The sequence below is a fragment of the Bos taurus genome, chromosome 9 (genome assembly GCF_002263795.3).
Source record: "Bos taurus isolate L1 Dominette 01449 registration number 42190680 breed Hereford chromosome 9, ARS-UCD2.0, whole genome shotgun sequence".
Taxonomy (NCBI): domain Eukaryota; kingdom Metazoa; phylum Chordata; class Mammalia; order Artiodactyla; family Bovidae; genus Bos; species Bos taurus.
In genome coordinates, this window is record NC_037336.1 from 28,044,187 (window position 1) to 28,061,049 (window position 16,863).

General features: G+C 36.7%; 1 protein-coding gene across 50 annotated transcripts in view; it reads left to right on the forward strand.

Moving 5' to 3' along the window:
• TRDN (triadin) overlaps window positions 1-16,863 on the forward strand; it is a 415,031-nt gene that overhangs the window by 343,014 nt on the left and 55,154 nt on the right. For all 50 annotated transcript variants that reach the window (XM_059890081.1, XM_059890082.1, XM_059890083.1 and 47 more), the window contains one exon: window positions 2,564-2,602. In XM_059890081.1, the coding sequence (XP_059746064.1) occupies window positions 2,564-2,602 (39 nt within the window). The remainder of the gene's footprint in view (window positions 1-2,563; window positions 2,603-16,863) is intronic.

Genomic DNA, 16,863 nt, shown 5'->3' on the forward strand with positions numbered 1-16,863 from the left:
ACATAAAATATGTCTATGTGTATAAGACATAATATCTAGTTATCATTTTGATATGACTAAGAACAGGCATCTATATATGACTCAAAGACAAGCTTCAGTAAAAATGCCATCTACAAAACAGAGACACTGAGTTCGTAGTGACCAAGTAGCCTAATAAAAGAGATGTTCACCTTAGAAATACTCACCTATCAATTCCTGCTTTGCATATTCAAGGGTAAAATCCCAGTTGTGTAAGAACAAAAGAAAATTACCTTGGGAGGTGCTGCAATTTAAGTTCATGAGCATAATTTTAAAATAAGTAAGCTTTTTCTGTATGTTACTCTTAATTCTCTGATCAGTTTCACATTATTTTCTCCATTTCAGCAATGACAAAATTGAGACGAGGTTTTAAATTATGCCCAAGGTAACAAAACTAAATAAATGAGCTTGCTATTAAAGCTAGATTATATATCCAAGAGCCTTCTTTCCACACTTGCCAAGAATTCCTAAGTTGTGCATTTATCTTGTTAGTGTTTATATAACACCGAAAGTCAGTAGTTCCAGCATCATGAGAGGGTCCATAGCCCCATACATGTTGCATGATGATAAGACATTTATGTAATTATAAAATTATAAAATTTCATGAACAAGGTAGAAGTTGGTTCTGATTGTACTGTGCACATAGATGATAAAAATATTCCCCACAACTTTTATTTTTTATAGAAGATCTTTTGACAAGCATCAAGGCTAAAATGGTTCCATTTCAAGATTATAGTGGCAATGTGATTGACAGGGGAGAAAAACAAGTGTACAGTGAGAAGAAAAACTTTCAAACAGACAGTTCTACATGATGAACAAAATGCCTATGGACCCCATCCTAGGACACTGAATTTTTCTTTAACTCTAGAACCATGGGATTAATCAATTTCTTCTAGGACTACAGATACACAGGAGGGAGCATTTCATCTTTTTATATATATTTTTTGCTCTATATTTCTTTGCCTGAATTTGTTTTGTTCAGCCATTCATTCAACAATATTTATTGATCATAACACCACCTGTTAGATATTTGACCAAATACTGATATTTGAGTAATAAACAAGACACAGCTCTTGCCCTTATGAAACTTAAAATCTAATGACAGTATACAGACAACAAACAAAAATTTAATTTAAAAAAATGTATAACAAAACTTTATATAACATTAAGGCACATAGGAAACATTAAAATAGTGTATGGGATTCCCTGGTAGCTCAGAGGGTAAAGCGTCTGCCTGCAATGTGGGAGACCCAGGTTCGATCCCTGGGTCAGGAAGATCCCCTGGAGAAGAAAATGGCAACCCACTCCAGTATTCTTGCCTGGAAAATTCCATGGACAGTGGAGCCTGGTAAGCTACAGTCCACAGAATTGCAGAGTTGCACACAACTGAGCAACTCCACTTCTTCCCCAGCTAATGAATGTATTAACTGAAAAAGAGAGATACGTGCCAGGGAGTGTGGACCTGCAATAGTACCGATAATCACTTTTCACAGGATGTGCATTCAAGTGTTACAGGAAGTAGGGTGTCAATGGCTATGCAATTCTCTATTACAGCCAATTCTGCAGTTAAGCAAACGAGCTTTTATGTTTTAAAAAATCATAACTTTAGAAAATAGACCCTATTAGGCTAAGCCCTAAATAAAGCCAGTTAGCACTATGCCTGACACAAAATTTATACTCAGTAATAGCTCAACCACGAGCTCAGTTTTTCTGCTGTTTGAAAGCAGGAAAAATTGTAATGTACCAGAACCCTTCCATTAATCAAATAAGAATTTATGCCAACAAAGGAGAACTCTGAGACGGAGGCAAAATTGTTTAAGGGAAAAGACTGGGAAATATGAAAATATGTAATTATTACAGTGGTTGGGATAATGTCATGAAGATAACTCAAAACACTATGTATTTATCCTATACTTATATTAAGTTAGAATGCAGAGTTTATAGACAAATGCCATTGTCCTAGGACAGTAAGAAAGGACAATACTTTAATGTGTTTATATTATTATACCAAAGTTAAGCCATTTTTTTATTTTTATAAAATTAATAACAAATACTAGTAAAAACAATTATACCAGTTTGAAATGATTAAATTAACCACCAGGTGGAGCTCCATGAATTCAATGTATATTTTCAAAAATAGAAAATTGCTTAAATTGGTCAAATTAGGAAAAATTAGAACATATTTTTTCCTGAGCAGTTTTGGCTAATTTTCTTATCTGCAATGCTAAGAGAATTTATGAATCATAATAGATGGTTCTTATTGAAGACAGAATGCCAAATTTCTTGATTAGTATAATGCCAAATTTCTTGATTAGTATACTAAAACTTTTCAGTTTTTAATAGAAATTTAAATCAAAGTACTTTTGCTTAAGTTACTTTATAGTTTATTTCAAATACATATTCCATTGTATATTGTTTAAAGTATGAAACTATAATTGAAACTGAGAACAAATGAGAAAAATCTATTAAAGCCTGCCTATTATTCCATTTAGTACTGATTTTTAAAAAATGCTTATTTTTTTCCAATTTGTTTGTTTTACCCCAGAACCTGAAATTAAAAAAGATGAAAAGATGCCCAAAGCAGGTAAGGAAACCTTGCGAGATTTACCTTTTAATTTATATTCTGTTTATCATGAACAAGTCTGGTGTTATGACCAGGTTGTCCAAGGCTGAAAACATTGAAAAATACTTGTGTATTTCATATATTTTCATTGTAATAAGTAATAAACAGATGTATGCTAAAATTAATATGGATTCTGTTTTCTGGTAGCAGATTTTAGTTGTTTGTCCAAGTATTGGACCTGTTAACATATGCTGTTCCTTATTTATCTAGTGGGCAACTGAATACTGTTTTCAAAGTGCTAACGGGACAATCTGAATTTCAGAGGATGTAGCCAGATTGTGACAAATGCCTAAATCTTATAATTGGGTGAACCTTATGGAATCGCCTACACTTGAACATCTTTTACCTAAAAAACAGTAGTTTCATATGGTTTAACATAAAAGTTCAATCATTTTCTCCCTTACTATTTGAATATCCACATATTTTAGGAGAGGTAATCCATTGTATTACTGACCTTTGATTTGAAAATAGGAGTACTTTTAAAAGAGACTTCCTGAAAATTTTTATGAGAAAAGAAGACAAGAGATTAGCTTGTCATTTTTAAGACAGGTGTTAAAAGTTAGAAGAAGGAACATTATAGAATAAAGGACAGGAAGAAAACACTAAAATTCCTGATGAAAACTTCTTTTAATTACAATCTTTCTAGGGCTAACTCCATTCCAAATATTTTATATACTATATGAAGATAAAGATATAAACTATCTATATGAAGATGTTTATGAAGATATTTACACACCTGTATCTACATATGCAATAAGGTTATATCTATATGTCTCCTTAGAGTGAAAGTGATACAGTGTACATGCAGACATTCAGATCAGTTCAGTTCAGTTCAGTCACTAAGTCATGTCCAGCTCTTTGTGACCCCATGAATTGCAGCATGCCATTCATGCTTCCCTGCCCATCACCAACTCCTGGAGCTTGCTCAAACTCATGTCCATCAAGTCGCTGATGGCATCAAACCATCTCATCCTCTGTTGTCCCCTTCTCCTCCTGCAGTCAATCTTTCCCAACATCAGGGTCTTTTCCAATGAGTCAGTTCTTCGCATCAGGTGGCCAAAGTATTGGAGCTTCAGTTTCAGTATCAGTCCTTCCAATGAATATTCGGGAGTGATTTCCTTTAGGATTGACTGGTTTGATTTTTCAGTCCAAGGGACTCTCAAGAGTCTTCTCCAACACCACAGTTCAAAAGCATCAATTCTTTGGCACTCAGCTTTCTTTTTGGTCCAACTCTCACATACATGACTCCATACATGACTACTGGAAAAACCATAGCTTTGACTAGATGGACCTTTGTTGGCAAAGTAATGTCTCTGCTTTTTAATATGCTGTCTAGGTTGGTCATAGTTTTCTTCCAAGGAGCATGCATCTTTTAACTGTATGGCTGCAGTCACCATCTGCAGTGATTTTGGAGCCCAAGAAAATAAACTCTGTCACTGTTTCCACTGTTTCCCCATCTATTTGCCATGAAGTGATGGGACCAGATGCCATGATCTTAGTTTCTTGAATGTTGAGTTTTAAGCCAGGTTTTTCACTCCCCTCTTTCACTTTCATCAAGAGGCTGTTCGCTTTCTCCCAAAGGGTGGTAGTCATCTGCATATCTGAGGATACTGACATTTCTCCCTGCAGTCTTGATTCCAACTTGTGCTTCATCCAGTCCAGAAATTTGTATAATTGGTTTTAAAATATTTGCATATACTTGAGCACATTTTTACACATTTTAACATACATTTAAGTAATTCTTGCTTCACCATTCCATGTATAGGTTAAATATTAACCTGAATTATTTTCCTTTGTATCAAAAGTGTTGCCAACATATCAAAAGGAATTGCTTAAGTGTTTTTGTATTTTTAATGAATGAACATAATCATTTGAGTGACTTTATAAAATCTGAAGGGCTTCCCAGGTGGCACCAGTAGTAAAGAATCCACCTGCCAAGAGACGAAAGAGACACTGTTTGATCCTTGCCTCAGGAAGATCCCCTGGAGAGGGAAATGGCAACCCACTCCAATATTCTTGCCTGGGAAATCCCATGGACAGAGGAGTCTGGTGGGCCACAGTCCATAGGGTCACAGACTATATGAGTGACTAAGCCGCAGCATAAAATCTGAAAATATGCGTTCTCTGGATGATAAATGAAAAATGAGCAATTTTAAACAGAGAAAAAAGTGCATGATAAAGACAAAATGATACATTGAATCTTAATATCAAAAATTATAATTAAGCTTTAGATATATCTAAAAAAGGAAAAGCTATGTATAAAAATTGCTCTCCTGTTGTAAGCATGCTTACTGGTGTCAGCGAAAAATTGCTGGTCAGTTAAAAGTTGCATCATGTCACCCATTCCTATAAACAACACTGTATTTTATGGCTTATTTTACTTTTGATATATAATGGAAAAAGTAATATATGCACTGCTGCTGCTGCTGCTAAGTCGCTTCAGTCATGTCTGACTCTGTGCGACCCCATAGACGGCAGCCCACCAGGATCCTGCGTCCATGGGATTCTCCAGGCAAGAACACTGGAGTGGGTTGCCATTTCCTTCTCCAATGCATTAAAATGAAAAGTGAAAGTGAAGTCGCTCAGTCATGTCCGACTCTTAGCGACCCCACAGACTGCACCCTACCAGGGTCCTGCGTCCATGGGATTCTCCAGGCAAGAGTACTGGAGTGGGGTGCCATTGCCTTCTCCAATATATGCACTATAAATTCCCTATTATTCAGTCAGTCAGTCAGTCACTCAGTTGTGTCCGACTCTTTACAACCCCATGGACTGCAGCACGCCAGGCTTCCCTGTCCATCACCAACTCCTGGACTTGCTCAAACTCATGTCCATCGAGTCAGTGATGCCATCCAACCATCTCATCCTCTGTCATCCCCTTCTCCTGCTTTCAATCTTTCCCAACATTAGTGTCTTTTCCAAGAAGTCAGTTCTTTGCATCAGGTACTTTACATTAAATATTTTTGTCTATTTTTATGTTATATTTATTTTCATCTTCCTAAAAGGAAAGAGAAATCAGAACTAATGACATATTTTATTATAAAACATGATCAATTCACAATTTGTTAACAATATATATTATGCTAATATCACTGCCATATGTTAAGAACTGTGCTTGGTGAAACAAAGTTTAGAAACAAGTGCTGTTTCCCATCCCAAGAGAGTCTAACCAAAGACATAGACATGAATTATTGAAAGATGGTTCTTAGATAATTAGTTAAATTAGTGAAGAGTCTCTAGGAGTTTAGACAGAGGGGGCATTCCTATAGTCTGTGCTAATCATTGAAACTTCAGGGAGATGATGGATTAAGCTGGGATTTTAGGAGTATGCAAGAGCATCTGAGACAGGAAGGTGACTATAAAGCATGGTGGAAGCCAACTTTATAGAAGAAAAATATGAATTTTACTCTCTTGCCATTTGCTAAGGATGTGACTTAAATTACTTCATGTTTCTGAGTTTCAATATTTTATCTATTGAAGAAAGGTCATTACACCCACCTGGTAGAGTTGTTAATAAGAAACTGAGTTGATGTTTTCTATTTGTTTCAGATTTAATAAATGGGAGTTATATTCAGGAGTTAGTCAGAGGCAGGGATGAGAGTGACTTGAGAAGAGACAGTGAGGAGAGGACCAAGAACCAAAGTAGATTCCAGGGGCCACAGAGGAAGAGAGGATGCCAAGACTGCAGCAGTGATGTGTAGACACATGAGCATGGTTCTGGAAATCTAGAAAACTGGACTTAGGAAACCAGGGTGAAAAGTCTGGATGATTAGAAGGTGAATGAGAAGAGAGTCATATCCTAAGTCTTAGAATGCCATGCAGGGTGAAATTCTACATGAAGAATTTTGAATCATAAATTCAACTCAAGAGCTTTGATAGTAATCTAGTATTGTAAAGGCAAGTGAAATTGATAGGGAGAGAGAGGCAGCAGTAAGGAAGTGAATTGTTTACTTTAAATATTTTTTATGGCCATGACTAATATTCTGTGTGAAATTATTAGGAATTAAGTTTTTAAAAATCACAGGACCTAGCAACTCATTGAAAAATACTAATAACATCTTGTTATACACCCTTTCAATTATTTGAGTATATACAATCACAACCACACTCCATACTGTAATTAATATCACTACTTTTGTAAGTGTCAACCTATTTCACAGGAAGAGGCTAGAAATTGATGACATTAGCTATATATGAAAGTGAAAAGTGAAAGTGAAGTTGCTCAGTCGTGTCCGACTCTGCGACCCCATGGACTGCAGCCCACCAGGCTCCTCCGTCCATGGGATTCTCCAGGCAAGAATACTGGAGTGGGTTGCCATTTCCTTCTCCAGGGGATCTTCCCGCCCCAGGGATTGAAACCAGGTCTCCTGCATTGCAGGCAGATGTTTTAACCTCTGAGCCACCAGGGAAGCCTATATATATATATGTAAAACTCCTAGGTCTCAACCTTGAAAGGATGGAGAAGGTGATCAAAGGTAGAAGTTGCAGAGGAAATGCAGGTTGCGGGGAGAGAGATGTACTAGCAACACTGGGCAATAGGGAACTTTCACTTTGATTCCTCACACTATGTATCCGTGAGTTTAGAGGTTTGGAGTTAGAAGCCAAAGCTGAGAAGGATTTCTTCAAGAAACCAGAACTTGGAGAGAAAAGAGAAGAGAATGAAGGGCAGCTTCTTGGAAAAGAAAAAGAACAGGTCAAAAAGGAGAGTGTGTTACCTGGAAGATAGGGATACAGTGTATCAGCATCCTAAAGGCCAGACACTTTCAAGAAAAAGGATCAATAGAAAAATCAATAGTCTTAATGTCACAGGAAAGTCAAGGGGCATGATACCTGAGAAAAACCCTTATATTTAACAAAAATCTGTCATTTTATGACCACTTGAAGGCATTTTTATTTTTGTATCGATGTATAATTGCTTTATAATGTTGTGTTAGTTTCTGCTGTACAATGAAATGAATCGGCTATGCTTCCCTGGTGGCTCAGTCAGTAAAAAAATCTGTCTGCAATGCAGGAGACCCAGGTTCAATCCCTGGTTCAGGAAGATTCTTGGAGAAGGAAATGGCAACCCACTCCAGTATTCTTGCCTGGGAAATCTCATGAACTCCTGGCAGGCTACAGTCCACAGAGTCGCAAGAGTCAGACATAACTTAATGACTCAACCTACACCATGCATACACACCCCTCCCTCGTGGACCTCCCTTCCACCCTGCCCCAACCCCACCCATCTGGATCATCACTAGAGAGCATTTTTAGTAAAGGGGTGGAAGTAGCAAGCAGTTTAGAGGAATTAATAAGAGAATTTATCAGTAATAAGTGGAAGTAGAACACCCCAACTACTTTTTTTCAGGAGTTTGCTGTTCAAAGGAGGCAAAATACTATATTCCAGCAGGTGGAATCAATGAGCTGTGTTTGTCATTTTCATATCTGTGATAGGGTGGAGCATTCTAGGGAAAGGAGGAGCATGAAATCCAGAGGGAGATATTAATTCCAAGTGAGCTGTCCCAGATCAAGGTCTGGGATACACAATATAGGTGGAGGGCATTAACTTATATAGCCCCCCTCCCACCTTTGAGAAAACATTGAAAGGATAGATTAAATTAAAGCTGAGGGTCTGTGAGGATGCTTCTGCTGAGTACTCTTTTGTCCTAAAATCTCTTCTGAAAAGTGACCACTAATGTGTTCATTGCCAAACACAGGGCATAGTTTCCTTTCTTCATATTGTACTAACCTTTGGATAATATCTGACCATGTTCATCATCTCTTATTCCTCAAAAGAAAACAAAAATCCTTTTATTTGGCAGAAACTACAACATTTAACCAACGGTGTTAAAAATAAAACAGCAACAAAAGATGACAACATTTTTTAAAACTGAGTCAACATTGTAGCAATTATTTATTTTTGACATGGCATATGGGGCTTCCCTCATGACTCAGATAGTAAGGAATCTGCCTGCAATACAGGAGACCTGGGTTTCGTCCTTGGGTCAGGAAGATCCCATATTATTAGGCACTAAAATGATAGCAAATAGGACATGCATTTTATTAGGTAAGTGAAGAATAGCTAAATATTCTTTTCAGGAAGCAATAGGCATTAATTATAAGTAGCAATGTAATTAAAAACAGAAATATTTGCATAAGTAATTTTTTATCAGGAAAATTAACATTCATAAACAAAATCTTCAAAGTTCTGTTACTGCATTTCTCACTGCCAAAACTGGAGGCAAGGTAAACAGGTAAGATGCTTTTGATATGGAGCTGAAGTGAGAGCAGAATATTAAAACTTACTTTCTCCCGCCTTTTCTCTATCTGTAAACACACACCACACAGTTCTCCAGCCTTGGTCTTCTTGTACATGTTTTTCTCTAACATATCATGTGATAGCCATGTTTGTTGAATGGATTTCTTCAAACTTTGTGTTTCAGCTCCTGTATTATCTTTGCTGTGAGCTATGCAGTCTTCTCTTCTCAGGGGAGACAGAAAGTCACTCAAAAGCCACCATAGCTACAACAGGTCACCAAATATCCTCATGAAAAGGGAGGCATTAGTCAATCCTACCATCTCATCCTCTGTTGCCCCCTTCTGCCCTCAGTCTTTCCTAGCATCAGGGTCTTTTACCATGAGTTGGCTCTTTATATCAGGTGGCCAAAGTATTGGAGTTTCAGCTTCAACACCAGTCCTTCCAATGAATATTCAGGACTGATTTCCTTTAGGATTAACTGGTTTGATCTCCTTGCAGTCCAAGGGACTCTCAAGAGTCTTCTCCAGCACCACAGTTCGAAAGCATCAATTCTTCAGTGCTCAACCTTTTTTATGGTCCAACTCTCACATCCGTACGTGACTTCCAGAAAAAAAAAAAAAAAAAAAACATAGCTTATTAAATAGAGTTCTCATCAGCAATATATTCTATGCAAATCTAACAGACTTATTGTTAAATCACGTGATATAATGTATGTGAAAGTGCCTTCAACAGCTATGAAAGCAAAAAAAAAACCATGATTATCATCTATACCCTTGATATTCAAAGGGTGGTTCACAAAATAACATCAGCATCACCTGGTTGCTGAAATGTAGAATCTTAGGTCCCATCAATAACTGCTGGATAAGAATTTGGATTTTTAGCAAGTCCCTGAAGTTATTAGTATGCACATTAAAATTTGACAAAGACTATTATAGAATTCATAGGCATCTATGATTGCCCTTATCTCCAAGAAATACATCAGTCTTCTCTCCATAAACTTAGCTTATGCAAAGTGCATATGTGTTTTTGAATGGTTTCTTTCTAACTAGCAACAAGGGCGTCACACTTTCTGAGCACTGGTTGGCTTAGGTCATCCAGAAAGTGACTAAATCGTCAATCATTCCTTTCTCCCAACAACGCACAGTCAAATGGGCACTGCTTGTACATGCGCATTCATTTGAGCTTAAAATAAATAAATAAACTTAATAATAAATAAATAATAATAATAAATAAATAAACTTAAATTTTGCTTGAAGGACATGATTGGCAAGGGTAAACAGTCTTCTTATTTTACCAGCTGGGTAAGATATTGATACAGTGGATGAATGACTCAGTCAAAGAAAACAGGATGTCCTTGTATCTATCAGTTATCAAAGTATCTCTGGCCTATATCTTTTACAGAACTTAGTTCCAATTGGTTACTGTATTAATTTATGTCTATTATAATGTAATATAAATATATTTCAGTATCTTTTTAAATTTACCATAGTGCAGTAGATCAAAGCTAATACAATTTTTTTTAAGTAGTGACAACATTGATTTTTAAAAAGAAGAAAAACTGAATGAGAAAGACTAGAAATAATGTTATAGTTAGAACAATGAAGATATGCTAACACAAATAATAAATTTATACCCAGGCATTGCTATCTCAAAATTTCCTTTTATTTTTTCCCACATCAAGCAGACAAAAAATTCTACTATAAATTCTTGGGGGAGGAGGCAATAATATTCTTTCAGGTTAAAAAAAAAGTATTAAAATTACGCAGACATGGAAACTTAACTAATCACTGATAAGTGGCATTAGTGATAAATACTTCTTAAATATCCCTACAGATAACCATGCAAATGCAGTAGGTCAACCATTGTTCCTACTGTAAACTAATATTTATTGAGTTGTCAGTAGGTATGTGTCATTATAATATTCTGAAAGGGATTATTACCACAAAGAAATCAAGAAAATTGAAATAATTTTTACCATGTAAGTTCAAGGACATTTATTGAATGCCAGCTAATCCAAATCCTAGAAAATGGAAAAATAACCAATATTGGTGGAACACTTAATTAAAAGATCAAGGGGATTTAATCATATACATGCATAATATAATCAATTCTATAAAATTTTGTGACTTAGGTTTCATTATTTTGCTGAAGTTACAGGCAATGTACCAGAATAAAAATGAAGTGAACTCCCAGGTTACAAAATTCACAGGTGGGATGACCTAGCTTCTTTCAACATATTAATGATGACCACACTCATATACTCAACTTGATTTCTATGGCAGTGAGCAAATTACTTACAATTTCACAAGTTGTCCTATTTGACTTCAAAGTAACATAAAATATAGTTTACCTTCCTTTTGCCAACACATCACAGATAAATTAGGTTGGCCAAATCTGAACAAACTTTTTGGTCAATTCAACATAATATTTTTCTGCCTAATTTCAAGCCTCAAATACAGTATTATCATTCTATTCTCAGTAAAATATAAATAGAGATGATGGGGGTAGTGGTGGAAAAAAAAGTTAAGAGTGGTGGTACACCTATTGTTAGATAAATGTGGATAATACTATCTGGTAACAAATTGGGGTAGTAGACTCTATGTTCCTTAGGGCAGGACTTTGTTGGTTTATTTCATTCGTACATGTGTTCTAGCACATAGTAAGAAATACAGTAAATGTTTTTGAATAAACAAATGTAGTAAGAGTTTAGTTGTTCAGTCAAATGGACCTGGAAGCCTGTCTCCTAATTTGTTAAAATGAGAAAGTGAGTTCATGAGGGTTACTCTAAATGTTACAGTATTTTATTGAAAATGCTTAGCCTGGGTCTGGGCACCTATAAACATTTAGTGTGTTAGCTATAAATTATGCTAATAAATACATGAGACAATTTTCCAGAATTAAAATTTGATAGTCTTTTAAAAATCTGAGATTTTTTAAGTGATTGGCTTTCAGATAAGCAATTTTTATTTTGTGGAAAAACGATATAACCATTTTCCTGTTTGACCTTTGGATGTTGACCACTTCTGTATTAAAATCTTCTCTTTTTCATTTATAATAATGACTTGAGTACTGTAGTCTTAAGTTTTTCTGGTGAAATGTATCTTCTAGAGACTGGGAGATGAAATATGTCTTAGCCAATTCAATCAATCAAGCACAGTCCCATTAGTCACTTCTGAATCAATCTGTGACAGGTACGATTTTTCTCAGCTGGTTGAAAGATTCATGCTTCATGAATCCTAGGAAGGGCCTTTCTATCAAGACAAAAAGGAATAACGATGGCTTCATTTAAAATTACTAAACTCTACTTATGTATTAGTGTAAACAAAGCACCACTAATTAGATATTTCACCTTCTTTAGAGATATTGCTTCAAGGTACATATTTTAAACTCTTTAAAAAGACATAATTTTTAGTTTTTATGTTTTCTTCAGAAAGATTTTCTTCCTTCTGTAATTTATGGTAATAAAGAAGTGCTCTTTTTGCCCTTTATGTAAAATTTTCACTGAAAATTGTCCTTCCCAATTTCAACCCACTCCAAAAACTAATTGGGGAAGGTGTTAGTAATGAGATTTGAATTGAGAGCTTTAAGGGTGGCAAAAGCAATTCACTAATGAAGACTCTATTAGTTGCCCCAGAGGAAATTGATGATCTGTTTTTCTAAATTAAAAAAAAAAAAAAAAACTCAAGAGCTTTTTAAACACTTGCCTGTTAAGAAGTCAACTCTATTAGAAAGATTTCTAACTCCAGGCTAATTTGTGAGTTACTCTGATAGAATATTATAAAATTTACAAAAAATTCAGTTTTCCCCCATGTTAATATATTGCTTAGTTTATATCTTCTTTGCTATTCAAAAGTATACTAGTTTTATTAATTAATTGAGCCTATCCTCAATCTCTTTTTGATCCAAAACATCTTAAGAAAGGAAAATGAGACTATTTATGTGGGTACAGTTAAAATGAAATAATATTAACTATTGTCTCTTCTATTCTCACATCCCTGGTTTCAGAATATAATATTCTAGAGCTCTGGAACTGAAATTGATACAACAAATAACTAACATGGCAAAAATAATGGTTCCTTTGAGGCCATGCCTGCCAACTTTAAACAGGCCTATCCAAATTCAAACATTTTAATGTGTTCTCCTCACAAATGCTCCACCCCTAAACTGTGCCCTAATCAATGCCCTGATCTTTAAACTAAGGATGGAATCTCACTGAGCTTACATCATAATGGAGGCTCATTTCTTACTGTCTTACTTTTTCGCCTAAGACCCATTTAAAGTATCAGGATGTAATGAAAGGGTGTTTAGGGTAATATAGTTTCAGTTCAGTTCAGTTCAGTTCAGTCTCTCAGTCATGTCCGACTCTTTGCAACCCCCATGGACTGCAGCACGCCAGGTCTCCCTGCCCATCACCAACTCCCAGCTACTGCTGCTGCTACTAAGTCACTTCAGTCATGTCCGACTCTGTGTGACCCCATAGACGGCAGCCCACTAAGCTCCCCCATCCCTGGGATTCTCCAGGCAAGAACACCAGAATGGGTTGCCATTTCCTTCTCCAATGCATGAAAGTGAAAAGTGAAAGTGAAGTCGCTCAAGTCATGTCCCACCCTCAGCGACCCCATGGACTGCAGCCTACCAGGCTCTTCCATCCATGGGATTTTCCAGGCAGGAGTACTGAAGTGGAGTGCCATTGCTTTCTCCGACCAACTCCCAGAACTTACTCCAACTTATGTCTATCGAATCGGTGATACCATCCAACCATCTTATCCTCTGTTGTCCCCTTCTCCTCCCTCCTTCAATCCCTCCCAGCATCAGGGTCTTTTCAAATGAGTCAGTTCTTCACATCAGGTGGCCAAAGTATTGTAGTTTCAGCTTCAGCATCAGTCCTTCCAATGAATATTCAAGACTGATTTCCTTTAGGATGGCTGGTTGGATCTCCTTGCAGTCCAAGGGACTTTCAAGAGTCTTCTCCAACACCACAGTTCAAAAGCATCAATTCTTCGAAGCTCAGCTTTCTTTATGGTCCAACTCTCACATCCGTACATGACTACTGGAAAAACCATAGCTTTGACTAGATGGACCCTTGTTGGCAAAGTAATATAGTTCAGTAAATAATAATTAAAACATGCTTGTGCCAGGTGGTGCTAATCAATCTAAAATGCTCTTCAGTGCATTCTATATTCCAGGCCCAAACCATACAACAGTCACACCTAAACAGAGTAAATTTTTTCCTTTTTTTAGATGAAATAATCACATTAATAAGAAATCCCTTGCACAGACTTTCACGTTTTTTCATGTATCCTAAAGCAAGATGATCACAATACCATTTGAAAAATATCCTATGTGGAGAAAAAAATGGAAGATTTCTGCTTTGATAATATGTTTTATTGCAGGGTCACAGAGTTAAAGAACTCCATTTTTTGTAAACCCTTTCCAAATATTTTAGTAGCATCTTCAATGGGTCATCAGTGGGAACGTGTTTAGTGTGTGTATTACTCAAGAGAGCAACCCTCCACTGATACAGAATTTAATAATCCCTTGTTCATTAAACACAATTATTGTGAACTATACGAGATAATAAACAAGTGTAAAGGACACTAAAGTGAGAGTTTCAGTCCTTGCCTAGTGAATCTCATAGTTTATTTGGAAAAGACAAATGAGTAAATAATTACTAAGCATTACAAATAATAAGACTTGGTAGGGAAGATCCCCTAAAGGAGAGCATGGCAACACACTCCAGTATTCTTGCCTGGAGAATCCTAGGGACAGAGGAGCCTGGAAGACTACAGTCCATAGGGTCCCAGAGTAGGACATGAATGAAGTGACTAACACACAGCACACACAAGTATTGCAAATAATCACAATGCAAGGAGTGATGGTTTACACTGGATACGTAGAGTACAGATTCAGTTCAGTTCAGTTCAGTTTAGTCACTCAGTAGTGTCCGACTCTTTGCGACCCCATAAATTGCAGCACGCCAGGCCTCCCTGTCCATCACCAACTCCCGGAGTTCACTCAAACTCACGTCCATTGAGTTGGTCATGCCATCCAGCAGTCTCATCCTCTGTCATCCCATTCTCCTCCTGTCCCCAATCCCTCCCAGCATCAGAGTCTTTTCCAATGAGTCAACTCTTCGCATGAGGTGGCCAAAGTTACTGGAGTTTCAGATTTAGCATCATTCCTTCCAAAGAACACCCAGTACCGATCTCCTTTAGAATGGACTGGTTGGATCTCCTTGCAGTCCAAGGGACTCTCAAGAGTCTTCTCCAACACCACAGTTCAAAAGCATCAATTCTTTGGTGCTCAGCTTTCTTCACAGTCCAACTCTCACATCCATACATGACCACTGGAGAAACCATAGCCTTGACTAGACGGAGCTTTGTTGGCAAAGTAATGTCTCTGCTTTTGAATATGCTATCTAGGTTGGTCATAACTTTCCTTCCAAGGAGTAAGCGTCTTTTAATTTCATGGCTGCAGTCACCATCTGCAGTGGTTTTGGAGCCCCAAACAATAAAGTCTGACACTGTTTCCACTGTTTCCCCATCTATTTCCCATGAAGTGATGGGACCAGATGCCATGATCTTCGTTTTCTGAATGTTGAGCTTTAAGCCAACTTTTTCACTCTCCTCTTTTACTTGGTACAGATTAGGAGCATTTAACCCACCATGAAAAGAGGTCAAGAAATGTTTTGTGAGGGAGACAAGAGCTGAGCTATCTTAATAAATGAGCATGATACGGTGAAAGATGGCAAGAGGGGGGTAAGGACATCAGATGAAAAGAAAACTGGAGCATGAAAAGGATATATTTGAGGCTATAACGGAGGCACAAACTGAGGAGGAGATAAACAAGTGGAATTACACTCAAGATATGTTTATTGAATGGAAGGAACAGGACTCTGAACAACTAAATAGGGATGGCAGAGCATGGAGAATACTGGGTGACTTCTAGCTTCCTGGTTGAAATTGTTGGTGGAATGTGGTACCATTTACAAAGATAGAGAACTTGGTTACAGGAGAGAATAATAGATCATGATTCATTTTTGAATTTATTAAGTTTGAATTTCCTGTTGATATATACATTATTCTTTAGAAAGTTAGCTAGGTGGGTCAGTAGTGGAATAAGTCCATTTATTTCTTTATATTTTTCTCCAACCTTTCAAAGGATAGGTGTCATATCTAGAATTGATACAATTTTCTATGCCCTTTGAATGAGATGAACCTAGCATGGCATTTCAACCAAATCTAATTTCCATGACTTTCACCAGAATTAAACACTTTTGTAATAATTCTGTTTCAATTAATAGGTGAGTTCTATAGGCTAAGTATTCTTGGGGGACTGAAGTGCTTAACATGTACTAAATGCTGGGTCAACACTTGCTGAATGAATGACTGAATAGTTGAATAATTATGGTGTGATATTTATGGTGTGACATCACCACTATATTAAGTTCTACATTAAAAAAGACTTCAAAATGATTCTATTACTTCTCTTAACTTTCTTTATATTGCTTTTCTCTTGAAAGTGAAAGTGAAGTCGCTCAGTCATGTCTGACTCTTTGTGACCCCGTGGACTGTAGCCTACCAGGCTCCTCCGTCCATGGGATTCTCCAGGGAAGAATACTGGAGTGGGTTACCATTTCCTTCTCCAACTTCCTCTAATCTCTCATACCTGCTCTTGGTGCAAACAAAACATTTGCTGCTAAATAGTTTCATCAACATCACTTTAAATTCTTTTGAACATTAAGAAGTAGGACTCAAAGGGTCCATCACCACACATTTGAGGCAAAATATAAACTATTTAGGAGGCATTGTGAGAATAGAATTGTCAGAGGCAGGATGCTTGAATAACTGAAAAGATTCCATAGAACTTTATTAGTACAGCTTCAAGAAGTTTAATGAATTAATTGGTGCCTAGAAGACTTAGAACAATGCAAAGCCAATGAAGCTGGGGGGGAAAAAAAAGTGTTTCTGTATATAAATTTCTC